This window comes from Schistocerca americana, chromosome 7 (genome assembly GCF_021461395.2).
Source record: "Schistocerca americana isolate TAMUIC-IGC-003095 chromosome 7, iqSchAmer2.1, whole genome shotgun sequence".
Taxonomy (NCBI): domain Eukaryota; kingdom Metazoa; phylum Arthropoda; class Insecta; order Orthoptera; family Acrididae; genus Schistocerca; species Schistocerca americana.
Window position 1 is genome coordinate 444,074,384 of NC_060125.1, and position 17,059 is coordinate 444,091,442.

At 40.4% G+C, this 17,059-nt stretch overlaps 1 protein-coding gene across 1 annotated transcript in view; it reads left to right on the plus strand.

Annotated features, from left to right (window-relative positions):
* The window catches only part of LOC124622396 (endochitinase-like), a 101,440-nt gene extending 85,134 nt beyond the window's left edge, over window positions 1-16,306 (plus strand). The window contains exons 8-10 of the mRNA XM_047148085.1: window positions 10,101-10,179; window positions 10,287-10,498; window positions 15,119-16,306. Of these exons, the coding sequence (XP_047004041.1) occupies window positions 10,101-10,179; window positions 10,287-10,498; window positions 15,119-15,289 (462 nt within the window). The 3' untranslated portion in view covers window positions 15,290-16,306. The remainder of the gene's footprint in view (window positions 1-10,100; window positions 10,180-10,286; window positions 10,499-15,118) is intronic.
* Window positions 16,307-17,059: the final 753 nt, after the last annotated feature.

Genomic DNA, 17,059 nt, shown 5'->3' on the forward strand with positions numbered 1-17,059 from the left:
CTAGATCTATCGCCATCATTCGAGAAAATACCAGACTTCTCCAGTAGTATGGGCTAGAACTACACTCCTGGAAATTGAAATAAGAACACCGTGAATTCATTGTCCCAGGAAGGGGAAACTTTATTGACACATTCCTGGGGTCAGATACATCACATGATCACACTGACAGAACCACAGGCACATAGACACAGGCAACAGAGCATGCACAATGTCGGCACTAGTACAGTGTATATCCACCTTTCGCAGCAATGCAGGCTGCTATTCTCCCATGGAGACGATCGTAGAGATGCTGGATGTAGTCCTGTGGAACGGCTTGCCATGCCATTTCCACCTGGCGCCTCAGTTGGACCAGCGTTCGTGCTGGACGTGCAGACCGCGTGAGACGACGCTTCATCCAGTCCCAAACATGCTCAATGGGGGACAGATCCGGAGATCTTGCTGGCCAGGGTAGTTGACTTACACCTTCTAGAGCACGTTGGGTGGCACGGGATACATGTGGACGTGCATTGTCCTGTTGGAACAGCAAGTTCACTTGCCGGTCTAGGAATGGTAGAACGATGGGTTCGATGACGGTTTGGATGTACCGTGCACTATTCAGTGTCCCCTCGACGATCACCAGTGGTGTACGGCCAGTGTAGGAGATCGCTCCCCACACCATGATGCCGGGTGTTGGCCCTCTGTGCCTCGGTCGTATGCAGTCCTGATTGTGGCGCTCACCTGCACGGCGCCAAACACGCATACGACCATCATTGGCACCAAGGCAGAAGCGACTCTCATCGCTGAAGACGACACGTCTCCATTCGTCCCTCCATTCACGCCTGTCGCGACACCACTGGAGGCGGGCTGCACGATGTTGGGGCGTGAGCGGAAGACGGCCTAACGGTGTGCGGGACCGTAGCCCAGCTTCATGGAGACGGTTGCGAATGGTCCTCGCCGATACCCCAGGAGCAACAGTGTCCCTAATTTGCTGGGAAGTGTCGGTGCGGTCCCCTACGGCACTGCGTAGGATCCTACGGTCTTGGCGTGCATCCGTGCGCCGCTGCGGTCCGGTCGCAGGTCGACGGGCACGTGCACCTTCCGCCGACCACTGGCGACAACATCGATGTACTGTGGAGACCTCACGCCCCATGTGTTGAGCAATTCGGCGGTACGTCCACCCGGCCTCCCGCATGCCCACTATACGCCCTCGTTCAAAGTCCGTCAACTGCACATACGGTTCACGTCCACGCTGTCGCGGCATGCTACCAGTGTTAAAGACTGCGATGGAGCTCCGTATGCCACGGCAAACTGGCTGACACCGACGGCGGCGGTGCACAAATGCTGCGCAGCTAGCGCCATTCGACGGCCAACACCGCGGTTCCTGGTGTGTCCGCTGTGCCGTGCGTGTGATCATTGCTTGTACAGCCCTCTCGCAGTGTCCGGAGCAAGTATGGTGGGTCTGACACACCGGTGTCAATGTGTTCTTTTTTCCATTTCCAGGAGTGTATTTAAGCAGCGCCATGCGGAAGATTCGGGCAGCTTCCATTTGAAAAGTGATCTGATAAGACGATTATTTCTAAACGTAATATGAACAAAGAATGCAAGTTAGTAATGTTTGAAGAGTTTACTCCGGGTGTATAGGACGTGAAGTGTATAGTGACATGTACTTCGATAACTAAAGTGTTATTGTAGACTGTTTACCGACTAATAAATTTATCTTATCATAGCTTACAAAAATTAACACTTTTCGGATGATTATACAAAAGAGTGGTCTTTTGTGTGACACTTGTACCTGTTTCATCTCAGCAACTCACGAAGATACAGCAAGTGTCATTTTACGGCATAAGCACCGGTGCATCGAACCACAGGGCTGAAAAGATGTTCTTTTAGTTTTTCAGTGCTTTACTGAAACTGACGGAATCCAACAGAAGCTGTTTCAATTTTATCCGCTGAATAACGAAATATCGGAGACAATTGCAAAGTTTTGTCTAGACACTTTGACACAACTGCAAATTCCATTAGATAAATTTGTGAAGACAATAACTATCAACTTCGAAGGGCTTCATCGACACGACACGACCAGGACTAGGAAAAAATGTAGGAGTTGGATGCCCTGCCCATATTCTCCACAACACTATATCAAGCGCTGCTGGAGTCTTTAACTGTTGACTCTGAAGTAATCTTCAAGGAAATTATTTAATTGTTTTTCAGTTTAAACGGTAAGGACAGAAAAGGTGAAAGAGTTCTGCTTATACGTTGACGTCGGTCATCAGACGCTTCTACCTCATTCAGAAACAAGGTTGTTGTTATGGCTGGTTCAAATGGCTCTGAGCACTATGGGACTTAACATCTATGGTCATCAGTCCACTAGAACTTAGAACTACTTAAACCTAACTAACCTAAGGACATCACACAACACCCAGTCATCACGAGGCAGAGAAAATCCCTGACCCCGCCGGGAATCGAACCCGGGAACCCGTGCGTAGGAAGCGAGAACGCTACCGCACGACCACGAGCTGCGGACTGTTGTTGTTACTAATGCCCGGTGTTGAGAGAATTTTTAAGCTCTGGATTCCACTAAAACAATTTTTTGACGCCAAAGACAAGCCATCTAAAATAATTTCAGATTTTTTCAGTACTCCGATCATTGAAATTTACTTAATGTTTCTGCAGTCAGACTTGGCTGTGTTTGAAGAAAATATGAATAGCGTGGAGTAGAATAAAGTCTCGATAGTTGCAATAAGAAAACCATTAATCGACACTCAAAGATGTCTCAATTAAAAGCAAGACTGTCAATTTTACTAGCATGCAAAACAAAATAGGTTTGAACAAATTAAAGAATGAGGATCCTAACCAAGAAGTATTTAATTTGATTTCAAAATTTGAAAAAGAGACAACGGTTTTCTCAACCATATCATTTGATTACCTAGAGAAAAGGGCCATTTCTTTTAATAAATATCAAGTATTGATTGGATGACGCTGTCCGAAACCATAGATTGTATACCTGACTAAAAATGGTGTGAAGATTTCAGGCAAAAAATTGTTTTCAGGAATATATGTATCGAAGAGCTTTTTAAAAACTAAGCGTGACTCGGAAGAATGGAATTCTAAACACTTCGGGGAAGAAGGGCGGATTTACTTTCTTACGGAAACCAAAAATCCTGAACACAAATGGCAACTGCTAAAATTATTCGAGTATTTGTTTTCTATTTCCTCACACGACGCCACTGCTGCCAGGGACTGTGGAAACAGTCTTCCAATGCCAGTCTTAACTACATGTTGACTTGAATCGCGTTTTATAAATAGCTGAAAGGGAAGAAAACGCTTTTTAAAAAGGTGAAATCTTCCGAGAAATATGGTGTACCAACTACTTCTGCCACAATAAGTTCCATTTAATTGCGTTCTAAATAAAAGTAATTATATTAAATATTTTTTTTACTTCATTTCTACAACCCCATCTCAGGGTGTCCCGACGAGGTCCCAGCTAGGTACTGCATCAAAAATGGTTCAAATGGCTCTGAGCACTATGGGACTTAACTTCTAAGGTCATCAGTCCACTAGAACTTAGAACTACTTAAACCTAACTAACCTAAGGACATCACACACATCCATGCCCGAGGCAGGATTCGAACCTGCGACCGTAGCGGCCCCGCGGTTCCGGACTGTAAGCGCCTTTAACCGCTTGGCCACCACGGCCGGCTAGGTACTGCATCTCTAAGTAAAAGGAATCTGCTAAATTTCGGTTGTACGATAAATCACACAAATCTAAAGGTTGTAAATTCAGCTAAATACTTAAGAGACTACAATTACAAATAACTTAAGTTGGAACTATCACACAGATAATGTTGTGGGCAAAGGAAACCAAAGACTGCGATTTATTAGCCGAACACTTAGAACGTCCACTAAAAAGCCTCCTCACACTACGCTTGTCCGCCGTCTTCTGAATTGCTGCTGTGTAGTGTGGGATCCGCACCAGATGGGACTGACAGAGGACATCGAAAAAGTTCAAAGAAGCCCTGCTCGTTTCGTATTATCGCGAAATATCGTGAACTGGAGTGGAAATCATTAAAACAAGTGCGGTTTTTGTTGCTTCTCATGAAATTTCAATCACGAACTTTCTCCTCCGACTGCGAAAGATTTCTGTTGGAGCCCACCTACATAGGGAGAAATTATCACCACGATAAAATAAGAGAGATCAGAGCTCGCAAAAAATCTAAGAGTTCGTTTTTCCTGCTCATTGTTCGTGAGTTGAGCGCTAGAGAAATATTTTGAAAGTGGTTCGATGAGTCATCTGCCAGGCATTTAATTGTGAATTGCAGCGTAATCTTATATATGCATCTGTAGATCCCTTTCAAGTGCTGCCTTAAACTATCGATTTCTGGCATTCATAACTTGCTCAATATTCAAATCTGGTAATAATCTTCAGAGTGCCTTTACAGTATGTTTCTGCTCATCTGAAAGTTAGGAAAACTCCCCAACACGTAAACTATTTACGACATTCATTTTCACTTATTCTCTACTACAGTGATGAAGCAATATTCACAATCCATAATCAAGCAGATACAAGAATACCGGTACCTCGAAAACTATCTGGAACCATAACACTGTCACCTCGAAACACCGCAAAATTTATAACACGTGATAAGCATATACATAACACCCACAGTAACACCAACAGTGCACTATCGCTATAGTCGTGGCAATTTACCATCTGTCACAATGTTGACACTAAGCTCGATTTACAGTTGACGAAAATAAAAACTGAAATTGCGCTGAGGTGAAAAAATTTCTTCCGAAACTCTGTCACCGTAAAAATTCTTTGGACAAACCACATTGGTTATGACTGTTGATAAAATATCAGTATTGGTAACATTGTGAGCGGACAGTATGATGTAACCTAGAGCCAAGTATGTTAATCTCGTTGGCTAGTGGCGTGGAAAGGATTTATCGTTGCAGGAGGTGAGAACATGGGATGAAATCATCTCCACTGAGTAGGGCAATGCAACAGGGACATTTGGAACGACTTCTTCATAGTGGGTTTGCGGGTGGGACCCAACGCGCAAGGGAAGATGCAGGCATGCGTCCGCTGGGGAACTACAGTATAGAAACAATTCTCAGCATTTATTGGTTTTCTATGAAGCATTAGGGCATTAAACCGCCAAAGATGGCTGATTTTAACATATTTTTGGAAGATATACTAGGTTACTTAAACCAAAATTTTAAAAGAAAAGGTTGCAAATGAGTGTAAAATTATTGGGAGTAGAGAAATGCTGCAACAGTATCGCCCACCGCTCTGGGTAGTAACTGCAAAATTGTATTCCACAACTTTGTTGACCGTACATTCAGGACAGATAATGATGTTCGAAAGACATGATTCAAGATGTTATTAAGTCCCTAATGAACTCCTACATTTTACCTAATATACTTACGGTATCTGTATATGGAATCTGCAAACCACTTTTGAATGATGTGTGCATTGATTATAAACCATTAAAAGTTAGAAGACATCAGGCTGCTAGCATTTTGAATCCATCCGCTAACAAAGTTAGCAATCAAACAAGTAGTAGTACTGCAGTAGCCATTTTGGAACATAACATTTCATTTTGTAATTCTTTGTTCTGTTTATGCTAGAAAGCGTATTAAAATAGTTCCTGAAACATCATGGGCAATGCCTTATTCCTTCTTGGAAAAAGAAAGCTCTCTTCCAAATGAGGTTAGATTGTCAGTACGCAGCGCAAAATATGAGTGAACTGTTTGAGGATTGTAAGGCCCACTCCCTCCACAATACATTTCTCCCCACAGCAGGTGAATGAAGCTTGATTCCTTTGCTCCTCACATCCCTCTCTACGAGCACTCAAGAAAAGTTTGCAGACCATGTGTAATCCAATATAAAATATCCAGTTTTTAAGTTCTCGAAATTTCTAAGATCTTATGGTTAGAATAAGACTGAAGTGATGAGTTGATGTTAGTCAAGAACACCTTTAAGGTGACCAAGACGCCATTATCAACAACCCACTGAGTTTGAATGGGGTCACATAATTGGTCTATTAGAAGCTGGAAGTTCCTTTTGTGATACTGCAGAAAGACTTGGCCGGATGTACCCACTGTACATGATTGCTTGCAGCAGTGGTCAGGAGAGTGTATGGTCGCAAGAACTCTGGGCACCCACGTGTCACTACCAAGAGGGAAGTCTGCAGTAGGGCTCTGGCGCACCCTGCTGCGTCTGCAACAGCAATTTGGGCAGCAGTCAGCACCACAGTGAGACAACAAACTGTCCCAAATCAGTTACTCCAAGAACAACTCCAGGCCAGATGCCCTGTAGTGTGAATTCCACCAACCGCAAACCACCACTATTTGCGAGCTTATTTGAGGGCAGGGTGGAGGTCTGTTGTGTTTTCTGCTAAAAGCTGGTTTTGCCTCGGTGCCAGAGATGGCTTTTTCTTGGTTGAGAGCCTGCAACCAACCTGTTTGTGTGCTAGGCATGCTGGACCTACTCGTGGATTTATGATCTGGGGTGCATTTTCATATGACAGCAGGAGCACTCTCGTCGTTATCCCACACGCCCTGACTGCAAATCTGCATGTCAATCTGGTGATCTGACCTGTTGTTCTTCCATTCATGAACAGCATACCAGGGGGTGTTTTCCAACAAGATAACACTCACTCACATACTGCTGTTGTAATCTATCATGATCTACAGAGTCTCAACATGTTGACTGGACCTGTTTGATGATCAGATTTGTCTCCAATGAAGCACATGTAGGATATGATTGGGCAACAACTCCAGCAACATCCACAAATAGCATTAACCATCCCTGTACTGACCAGATGCAACAGGCATGGAACTCCATCTCACAAACTGACATCCGGCACCTTTATAACACAATGCATGCGCATTTCCATGCTTGCATTCAACTTTCTGGTGGTTACACTGGTTATTAAAGTACCAGCATTTTACATTTGCAAAGGTGTATCTTGCGCTTGCATTATCCTGCAATCTTGCAATGTTAATCACTTAAATATGTTACCAAGAGGAACGTATTCCAGAAATTTCATTGCTCTACATTAATTATTTTTTGGTATTGCAACTTTTTTCTGTCAGTACACACGCACAAACAGGTTGTTAATTTTAACTGAAGACAGTGAAATACAAGTATATCGAAAACTACATATCAAATCAAACAAATTTGTTTGCCTCGGAGGGTACACCCAATGACACCACACTCAACCCACCACCCCACCCCGTGCGTTGGTGGTGTGAAGGGGGGACAACTTTGAAATCATCAATGGGAACCCTCATTTTTTATTGAAAATGTCAATCCTATGGCAACATCTACATATGTTTTGCCTGAAACATTTTCTTCATTTTGCCATAGATGGTAGTGTAATTGGAGAGACAGAAATGGGTACACAATTGTAATTTAAGACATGTTACTCAATGGCTCATGAATACCCAGTGGCATGTGGAACTCCACCTCCACATTGTGAGGGTAGGATAGGCAGAGTTTCATAACTTCTAATTGGAAACCCAATTGGCAACATTGTATCCTATCAAACAGTTGACTAATCAACAGGCCACCTTGCGCATGTAGCAAACTAAGATGTATCACACTAGGCAGTAGACTGAGACTGGAGCTTACACACCATGCAGACTTCAAACAGATAGTGGCTCTAAACATTACAATACTTGCACTGTGTTCATTACCTGCTCACCTACCTATCAGTTGGAGAACAGATGTGAAAGTGGACCACAGAAGAAAACAATGAAATGATCCTGGTTTACAGAGAATGTAGGAGAAAGTTGAGGCTTCTGTTGCCTTGTATGCTGAGCATTTTCTAAAGAAAGCTCGCTCTCATTTGTGCTTTTACAAGATTGTGAATGCCTCTATGTCAGATGGCAGCGAACAGACCACCAATAGAAAATGAAGCAAACATGTTACAGGATAAGCTAATGAAACAGCTGTACTAGCAGCAGTGCATCGAAACCCGTGGATAAGCGCCCAGCAATTGCAAAGTGATTCTGATATGTCCATAGGTAAAATTGTCATAATGCTGCATCATCATAAGTATCAGCCATACAATGTGTCACTGCATCAAGAATGTCATGGTGCAAATTTCCTTAACTGGGTAGGGCTTTGTGAACAGGCACAACAACAAATGCAAACAACCCCCCAAGTTCTTTGCTGAGGTACTATTTTCTGATGAGTCTACATTCACTGACCACGGTAGCATTAACTGGCATAACATGCATTACTAGAGTGAAGACAATCCCCACTAGTTATGGAAAGCTGATCATCAATTTCGTTGGTAGGTTAACATATAGTGTGGCAGCATGGGGAACAAACTCATTGGTCCTATTTTTATCAACAGCGCACTGAATGGACACAAATATTGAACGTTTCTGGAATAGAAATTACCAGTACTACTTCAGGATGTTGCACTGGACGTTCGACAATGTATGTGGTTTCAGCATGAAGGTAGCCCAATGCATTACGCAATTTAAGCATGGGAGGAGTCAGACCGTGTTTATACTGGTCAGTAGATTGGCAGAGATGGCCCTATTAATTGGCATGCTAGGTCACTGGATTTGATGTTGCCAGATTTCTTTCTATGGAGATATTTAAACAATAAGGTGTTCCAGTAAGTGCCAACAGGCCATGAAGATATGATCAACTGCACCAGAAACGTCTGTGATGGCATTCTGCTGATCAGCTTCTGTCCTGAGTGTGGTCAATTGAAAAGCAAATCACCAAGTGTATTGAAGTTGGCAGTACTACATTTGAACATATACTCTAATTGGAAAATTAGACTAGCGTTCACATTGAGCCACAGGCACAGTGGCACGTTGAGTAGTCCCCTGTTCAATATGTCACAAGATTACAACATTGCAATTGGGGTTTCCAATTAGAAGTTACGAAATACTGGCCTGGCCTATCCTTACAGCATCGAGGCGGGGTCCAACTTGCCACTGAATATGCAAGGGCCATTGAGTAGCAAGTTGTAAATTAAGATTGTGTACCCATTTCTATTTCCCTGATTACAATGCCATCTTTGGTGAAATTAAGAAAATGCTACAGACAAAAAGTTTGCATATTTTGCCATAGAAGCATAGTGTGCAATAAATAATGGGGGTTCCCACTGAACATTTCAAAGTTTCCTCCCACCACCTACACACGGGGTGGGCTGGGGGTTGAATCTGGAATCATTGGATGTCCCCCTCTGAGACAAACAAATTTGAATTATAACCTTTTTTATCCAATGTGTATTGTTTGAGATATTTCAATGTCTTCAGTTAAAATAGACACCCTGTGTGGGGCATTGTCCCCTGTAGTTAATGTGAAAACCAATAAGACATTTAATGAACAGGAGAAAGGGCACCAAAAAGCATTGTACTCTCTTATCTCAACTCAAAATAGACTTAACATGTGTGAGAAAGCATTGTTTATGAATGTGCTGACTAAACAAATAATTCCTCTCAATATGATTCATGAATGTGTTCTGAACCTAGCAAGGGCTGATGGTGCACTGTTCCAAATTGTGAGCATCATGTAGTAAGGAAAACTGAAACTTTAAACAGATCAATTACCATTAATATCCCTTTCCTCACAACTTTCGTGACTCCTTTGCAAATTTAAATTAATAAAAGTACACTATGCCAGAAATCAGCTCAAGCAAATGCACCAAGTATTTTCAAAAATAATTTTTACTTATTTAAACCTTTAACTGCTCTGGATGTGTTAACATGTGTACCTTTGTACCTGCCCCTGTGTGCTCTGAACGTGTTTACGCATGCCACCAGTCCTTCTACCTGGTACTCTGAACGTGTCTACACACAGACATCTATGCTGTGTCTACGCGTAGACACTTTCAGAGTACTAGGTAGAAGGACTGGTAGCGCCTGTAAACACGTTCAGAGCACACAGGGACAGGTGCAAAGGCGTGCGCGTTAACACATCCAGAGCAGTTATTATATTTTAATTTCCTAAATAAAGATACTTCAGACTGACTCTTTGCTTGCTTCACTTTTATACCATTATCATAAATTCATCCAAATTTTAATCTCCATCCACAATGCATAGTATGCCTTTACAAATTTTATTCACTGTCTGTTTAAAATTTCAGATATGTAATGAAATTCAGAATGTTGGGGAATGGACTGTGAAATGGGACAAATATGGCATGGTTCCATATGCTTACAAAGGTAATTTGAACATTAAATGGTAGTTCTTGTAATTAAATTGATTTTTAATTATTTGTAGAAACTTGAAGAAAACATATTTTTACACATTGCTTACTCATCTATTGCAGGAAGAACATGGGTAGGCTATGAGAATCCCCACAGCCTTCAAATAAAGATGAACTTCATAAAACATAAAGGCTATGCAGGTGCTATGATGTGGGCTATAGATGAAGATGATTTTCAAGGGCTATGTGGTGAACCAAATCCTCTTCTTAGTGTTCTCCATAACAACATGAAGGAATATGTGGTTCCAGAATCAAAGAAAACAAATGCTATGGAAGTGTGTAATACATTTTCTTCTTCCTATAATTCTTACTGTATATATATATTTTTTGTTTTTTTGATACCTTTCTCTTTCCTTCTTTGCTCTACTTGGGACAATTACTGTTACAGAAAGATTCATTTCCCTCTCCTAAGTCTACTACAAAGATGCACCAAATGCAGTTAGGGTAAACTCATAATTTATTTTATAATCAGTCTAGTTTAGTGCTGCTGCTTCATTCACATTGACTATGATCTGCATAGTTTTTTTTGTTTTTATTTAATGAAATGTTTACATTGTTATGCCATTGCTCCAGTGTAAAGCAACACACTGTGCAATCATTGTGAAACCAAAAACCAATTTTCTTAGTTCTAGCTTCAAACTTGCCTTAATAATGCATATTTTCAAAAAACCTTTCATCGCCTATTTCCTCCCCTTTTAGGAGCATAATTTCAAAAAGCCCCTTCTTGAGCTTAGCAGAGGTTCATGCATCTGTGTAAAGACATAAGCGCAACACATACAACTACTACTACAATCACACCTTAGCAAAAGCCCTGGCTGAGAATCTGAGAAAATTCTGCTCGTACAGTATATAAAATTGCTAAGCTGGTCTAAGGCTTTCCATCCAGTCACTCACTGACCAATATTGTGTGGCAGGTGAAGAAAGCAAAATGACAGCCGAAGTTTTAAACTTCACATTTGAGAAATAGTTCATTCTAAGTGTACTACCATTTGACCATCAGACTCCCATACGGATGACATAGTAATAATCATCCCTGATACAGGGAAATCACTGAAAGAGCTGAAAAAAAAAATAAGTCGTTGGGTTTGGATGGAATCCCAGTTTGGTTTTACAAAGACTGCTCTATAGTTTTGGTGACTTATTTAGCTTGCATTTACCACAAACCTCTCACCTAGCATAAAGTCCCAAGAGATTGGAAAAAGCACAGGTGAATTCTGTATATATATATATATATATATATATATATATATATATATATATATATATATATATATAATTTTCTTGAGATAAAGAAGCTTATGCCCACATATCAGCATGGCTTTAGAAAGCATCACTCTGCCCTTTTATCACATGGTATACTCCGAACTATGGATGAAGGGCAACAGGCGGATTCCATATTGCTAGATTTCCAGAAATCATTTGACATGGTCCTCACTGTAGACTATTATCAAAGGTAAGAGTAAATGGGATAGGTTCCCAGGTATGTGAATAGCTTGAACACCTCTGAAGTGATAGAATGTAGTAAGTTGTCCTCAACAGCGAGTGTTCATCAGAGACAAGAATATCATCAGGAGTTCCTCAGGGAAGTGTGATAAGACCACTATTATTTTCTATGTACATAAATGATCTGATGGACAGAATGGGCAGCAATCTGTAGTTGCTTGCTGATGATGCTGTTGTGTATGACTTAGACAACATTTCTAGTTGGTGTAACGAATGGCAGCTAGCTCTAAGTGTAGAAAAGATGACATGGTTGTATAGGAAGGCAAATGGTCAACTTCAGTTTTTGGGAGAATTTTTGTAAAGTGTGGTCCGTCTTTAAAGGAGACCGCATATATGGTGCTAATGTGCCTATTCGTGAGTGCCACTCAAGTGTCTGGGAACTGTACCAAGTTGGATATAAGGAAGACATCAAAATGATTCTGAGCCAAGCTGCTAGATTTGTTTCCAGTAGGATCAAACAACATACAAGAATTACGGACATGCTTCGGGAACTCAAATGAGAATCCCTGAAGGGAAGGTGACATTCTCTTCAAGAAACACTACAGAGAAAATTTAGAGATTAGCATTTGAAGCTGACTGCAAAACGATTCTATTACCACCAACATACATTTTGCATAAGGGCCATGAAGATAAGATATGAGAAATTAGGGCTCATATGAAAGCGTATGGATAGCCATTTTTCCCTCACTCTGTGAGTGGAACAAGAAAGGAAATGACTAATGTGATACAGGGTACCCTCTGCCATTCGCTGTACAGTGGCTAGCAGAGTATGTCTGTAAATATAGATGTAGATGCACAAACAATGTCTACAATAAAAGATAACACTTTCTCTAAATTTCTAGTTTCTGTCCTTAGCAGTTTGGGCTGGGCAATGAGGAGCTAGTGAATCAGTTAGGTCCTGTAGCCCCCCTCCCCCCTTTTTCTGAGTTTCAAAAAACACTGAAACAAGTATTCCTATCAAGAACTCAAGACACCTATCTTCATAGATGTAAGCTTTAAAAATGCTTCAGTGGTTATTTAATAATGATTTATTTAAAGAAAATCAGCCACTATTTCACCCCCTTAGGGGCTGAATTAGAAAAATGCTGAAACAGGTATTTTTTTTAAATTTCTTTTTGAGAAACCAAATCCCAGATTTCATAGTTCTAGCTTCAAAACTGGGTTAATAGTGATGTATTTTCAAAAAACTTTCATCCCTTTTCACCCCCTTAGGGGTATAAAATTGAAAAATCCCATCCTAAATGATGCCTACAGTATAAGGTCAACTACCTCTCCAAATTTAAAGTTTCAATCCTTAAAAATTTGGACTGGGCTATGATGAGTTAAGTCAGTCAGTCACATCATTTCCTTTTACTTATAGAGACTTTTTTAAAAACTGCATTCCATTTTTTTAAGAAGATGGAATATATTGACACTACAGACAGTCATAAAAACTCAATAGCACATTTCCAAACATACTGAACACATGACATCGCAAACAATGAGATTTTTTTAAATGTACCCTCAATGGAAGGAGGAGCAGATGAAAGAAAGGAGAAAAAAATTCAGCTGGTAAAAATCTACAGCTCAGCTATGCAGTAGTTCCTCCAATGCACAAACCTGAATTGCAGTGTTCTTAACATGCATTTGGATACTGCACTGCGCTTTAATGTATCAATTTTTTCTCCAGATAGAGAACACGCCAGTGTGTGGTGCATGTGGTATATCTGTGTTTTTGATAAGGGTAGGAGCTGTAGCAATGAATTGAAATTTGTGCCTTGGCCGAAGCCTTGAAGCCACGTCTCCTACTAACCAGGCAGATGTGCTAACCACTGCACCACCACAGCGTTGCGGCTGCCACAACTGCATGAACTACTTTAGTCCAGTGTTCTCCCTAACACAAACTTCAGTTCATATCTTCAGGGAGGGCACTGGGCAGTGGTTAGCCCATCTGCCTAGCAAGCAGGAGACCTGGGTTCAAGTCCCAGCTGCGTCACAAATTTTAATTTATTGGTTCAGCTTCTATCCTTATCAAAGATAAAGTTGAGACTCATACGTCTCCAAGAAAATGTAATTATGTCAGATCAAGTGTATTTATGCCACTTATTCACATAATACATGGTAGGGTAGGCCAAGTTTCCTTGTGGAGTGTTAAACATGTGGAAGTATCTTGATGTAGTAACTTAGTATGTCACGAATGATACAAAACTGGAAAAGTAATAGTTGTAGTCCTCTAAGAACCCCTAAATAAAAGAATAATGCCTATCGCTCTACCGAGCAAGATATTGCAGTGGTTAGCACACTGGGCTTGAATTCGGGAGGATGACTCTTCAAACCAGCATTCAGCAATCCTGATTTAGGTTTTCCATGATTTTCCATGATTTCCCTAAATTACTTAAGGCCAATGCTGGGACAGTTCCTTTGAAATGGCACAGTCAATTTCCTTCACCATCCTTTCCTAATCTGAGCTTGTGCTCCATCTCCAATGACCTGATTGTTGACAGACGTTAAACACTAATCTCCTCCTCCTTCTGTCACTGTAAAAAGTGTCATGAATAACAGATCAGCTAAAATATCATGAATCAAGCAACCTTTAAACATGAACACAATTTATAATTGGAAGAGATGGCTACAAGAATTAGGCAGTGCAGGTTCAATGCATTGCAAAATTAAAGTAAAAGTAACTATCTCATTCTTAAGTGTCCAAGTATATCATAATATGAGCCAACAAGTTGCAAAGACAAAAGTATCAGTGGAAAACAAGAAGTTTGCTTTGATCTGCACACACTGATTGGAGCTGCTCATGGGAGTAGCCAGATGTGCAGGAGATGTGCTTGCTTGTGTAAATGTCTGTGCATTTTCTTTGCTGAAGAAGGATTGGGCCAAAAACTATAACACGTAAAAGTCTTTTCATTGTGCCTGGCTGCAACTCAATGTGTCATCTATACAGTGAGTAGCAGTCTGTCCTTTTCCTGATATTATTGTAAATACTTTACTGTTTTCTCATTGTCTTATAAGCATGCTGTTGCATATTTCATATCATTAAGAGTTTCACACTAAGTAAATAAACAATACACTAGGCATCAAAAGGAGGTATGCATCTACAATTCAAGGAAGTTTCAGTCATCAAAAAAGGTCACCTCATCAATCACAATATGCCATCAGCCACACTCAAGGGCCTTCATTATCCCACAGATAAAGCTTTTAATGATATTTAATTCATATTCATTGTTTACCAGGAAGGTAGAAATGAAGAAAACACCATAAAAAATTGGTCATAACGTATTGTTCAGTTTTCCTCTTTGCTCTCTGAGTAACATATTCTTTCATTTACTATAACGTTCTCTCATGCACATGGTAAACAGTCTATACATTGTTACAAAATTTTACTAAAATTGTGTTAAATCTTTCAGTCTGACATGGTGCTGGATCTCAACTGCAAAAGGATACGACAGCAGCCAAAACTTTCACAGAAAGGTTCACCTGAGGTTTCTGAAAGCACTGCGAATGAAACTCAGGAAGCACTCAGTTTTAATGCCACAACGGAACGTAATGAAGAAGTAAACTTGTCCACTACAGCATAAAATAGCACGTGTAGTTTCAAAAAACATGTGCCAACAAAAAATATTTACTTAGAAACAGTTTAGGAATGATATCTCTCAATGAAACTAGACAATGATAGCTGATAAAAAAGTTCTGTTGCCAGTTCTGAAAAATGTGAATCAAATTAAACTTCTAATTTCACTGTATTTCAGTGCTTTAAAATGTCAATAAATGAACATTGTTTCAGTATAATGTATATATTATAAGGACAATAGCCATAGTTTTGAGTATGCATGTGCATGTTACGTAAGCCAAAACCAAACATTTAAATCAGATTATAAATTATGAGTAATTCAGTCCATTTCACTCACATTTTATAAAATGGAACAATTCTGAAACAATGAAATCATATTGAGGTACTTGGTGGAATCACACTCTTAGATTTATATTTTTTCCCTATTATCCTTCATATGAGTGTCAAGTTGACACCTTCATTACATATATAATTGATCCTTCTCCTCCATGTTACCACAATCACAACAGCCCAATAAAAATTTGATTAATGAGAAAAACGAGTCAAATGCTGGTGTAATCACTGCACATGTTTGAAGTAGAATCAATAACTCTGATGTGACACAAACACTAATTACAAAGGTATCATCTCATATCAGCTAGTTAATACTAGGGTAGTGTTGTGTACATGTTGCAAGGCACTTCTTACTGAAACATATGGAACTGTATAGCACAGGTCTTAACAAAGTACTCTATTGAGGGATGAAATGAAGTTCTTCTTAACCCCATGGAAGACTGGATACATAGTCAGAACAGTTCTACTGTCTGTCAACTCTAAGTTTCAACAACGAAAATTCACGATTTTTCAGTGCAGGTCAGGAGGTGTTGAGATCACAGTGTAATCACTGTTATCACATTAAGAGCAACTCTAAGTATAACTGATCTGGGAAAAAAGAAGAGAATGTATTTTAATGATAATGCCTTATTCTTCTCAAAGTGTATTAACAATGTATAAAAAGTATATAATAAAATAGTATCTCGTACAACATTGTTACTTTCATCAAAAATCTCTTATTGTAACTAAAACTGGTCTCTGACATACAGCAGACAAGGAATGAGTAGATCCAAATTTAATACAGGCAACAGTACATCTGCAAGGAAAGAACAGTACTTCCATTCCTTCCTAGAAGCAAATCTTAAACAGGCAAGCAGCACAAAGGGATCACAGCGGTCTTGATGCATACACCCCTCTCGCACCCCACCTTTCAACTCCCATGACCTCCAGTTGTGGTTTTGCTTCCAAAGAGGGATTGTTCACAGGCTCCTCAATTACCAGCAACCCACACAATTCACCCTAACAGTTCACAGCGTGAGCCTTCAGTCACTGCAGAGGCATGTGACATCACAAGCCCACCGCAGTCTGGAAGATTTGGTGCCCTGTGAGACCAGCTGATAGTGCAACCTACTAAGTCAGAAATGCATTGCATGCACAGATTACTGTCATTGGGGGAGTGCACCAACATATAACACTCATAAATCCTTCAGCACCTCCACTTAGTTAACAAGCCTAAGATCATTCCCAAAATGCTTTTACTGATGAATTGTCTCCCGTGTCTGCATGCTGAGCTCCCATGGAATTAGTCCCACATGACTATACAAATGTTGATGAGGCACTGTAATAAATAAATTGTGATCAAGGCTGTTTTGAATAGTAAATATTTGTAACACATGATCACTGTTTGTACCCATAATGTATTCGGATGTATTGTGCTGAAGGGTTACGATATGAGCCAAGTTGG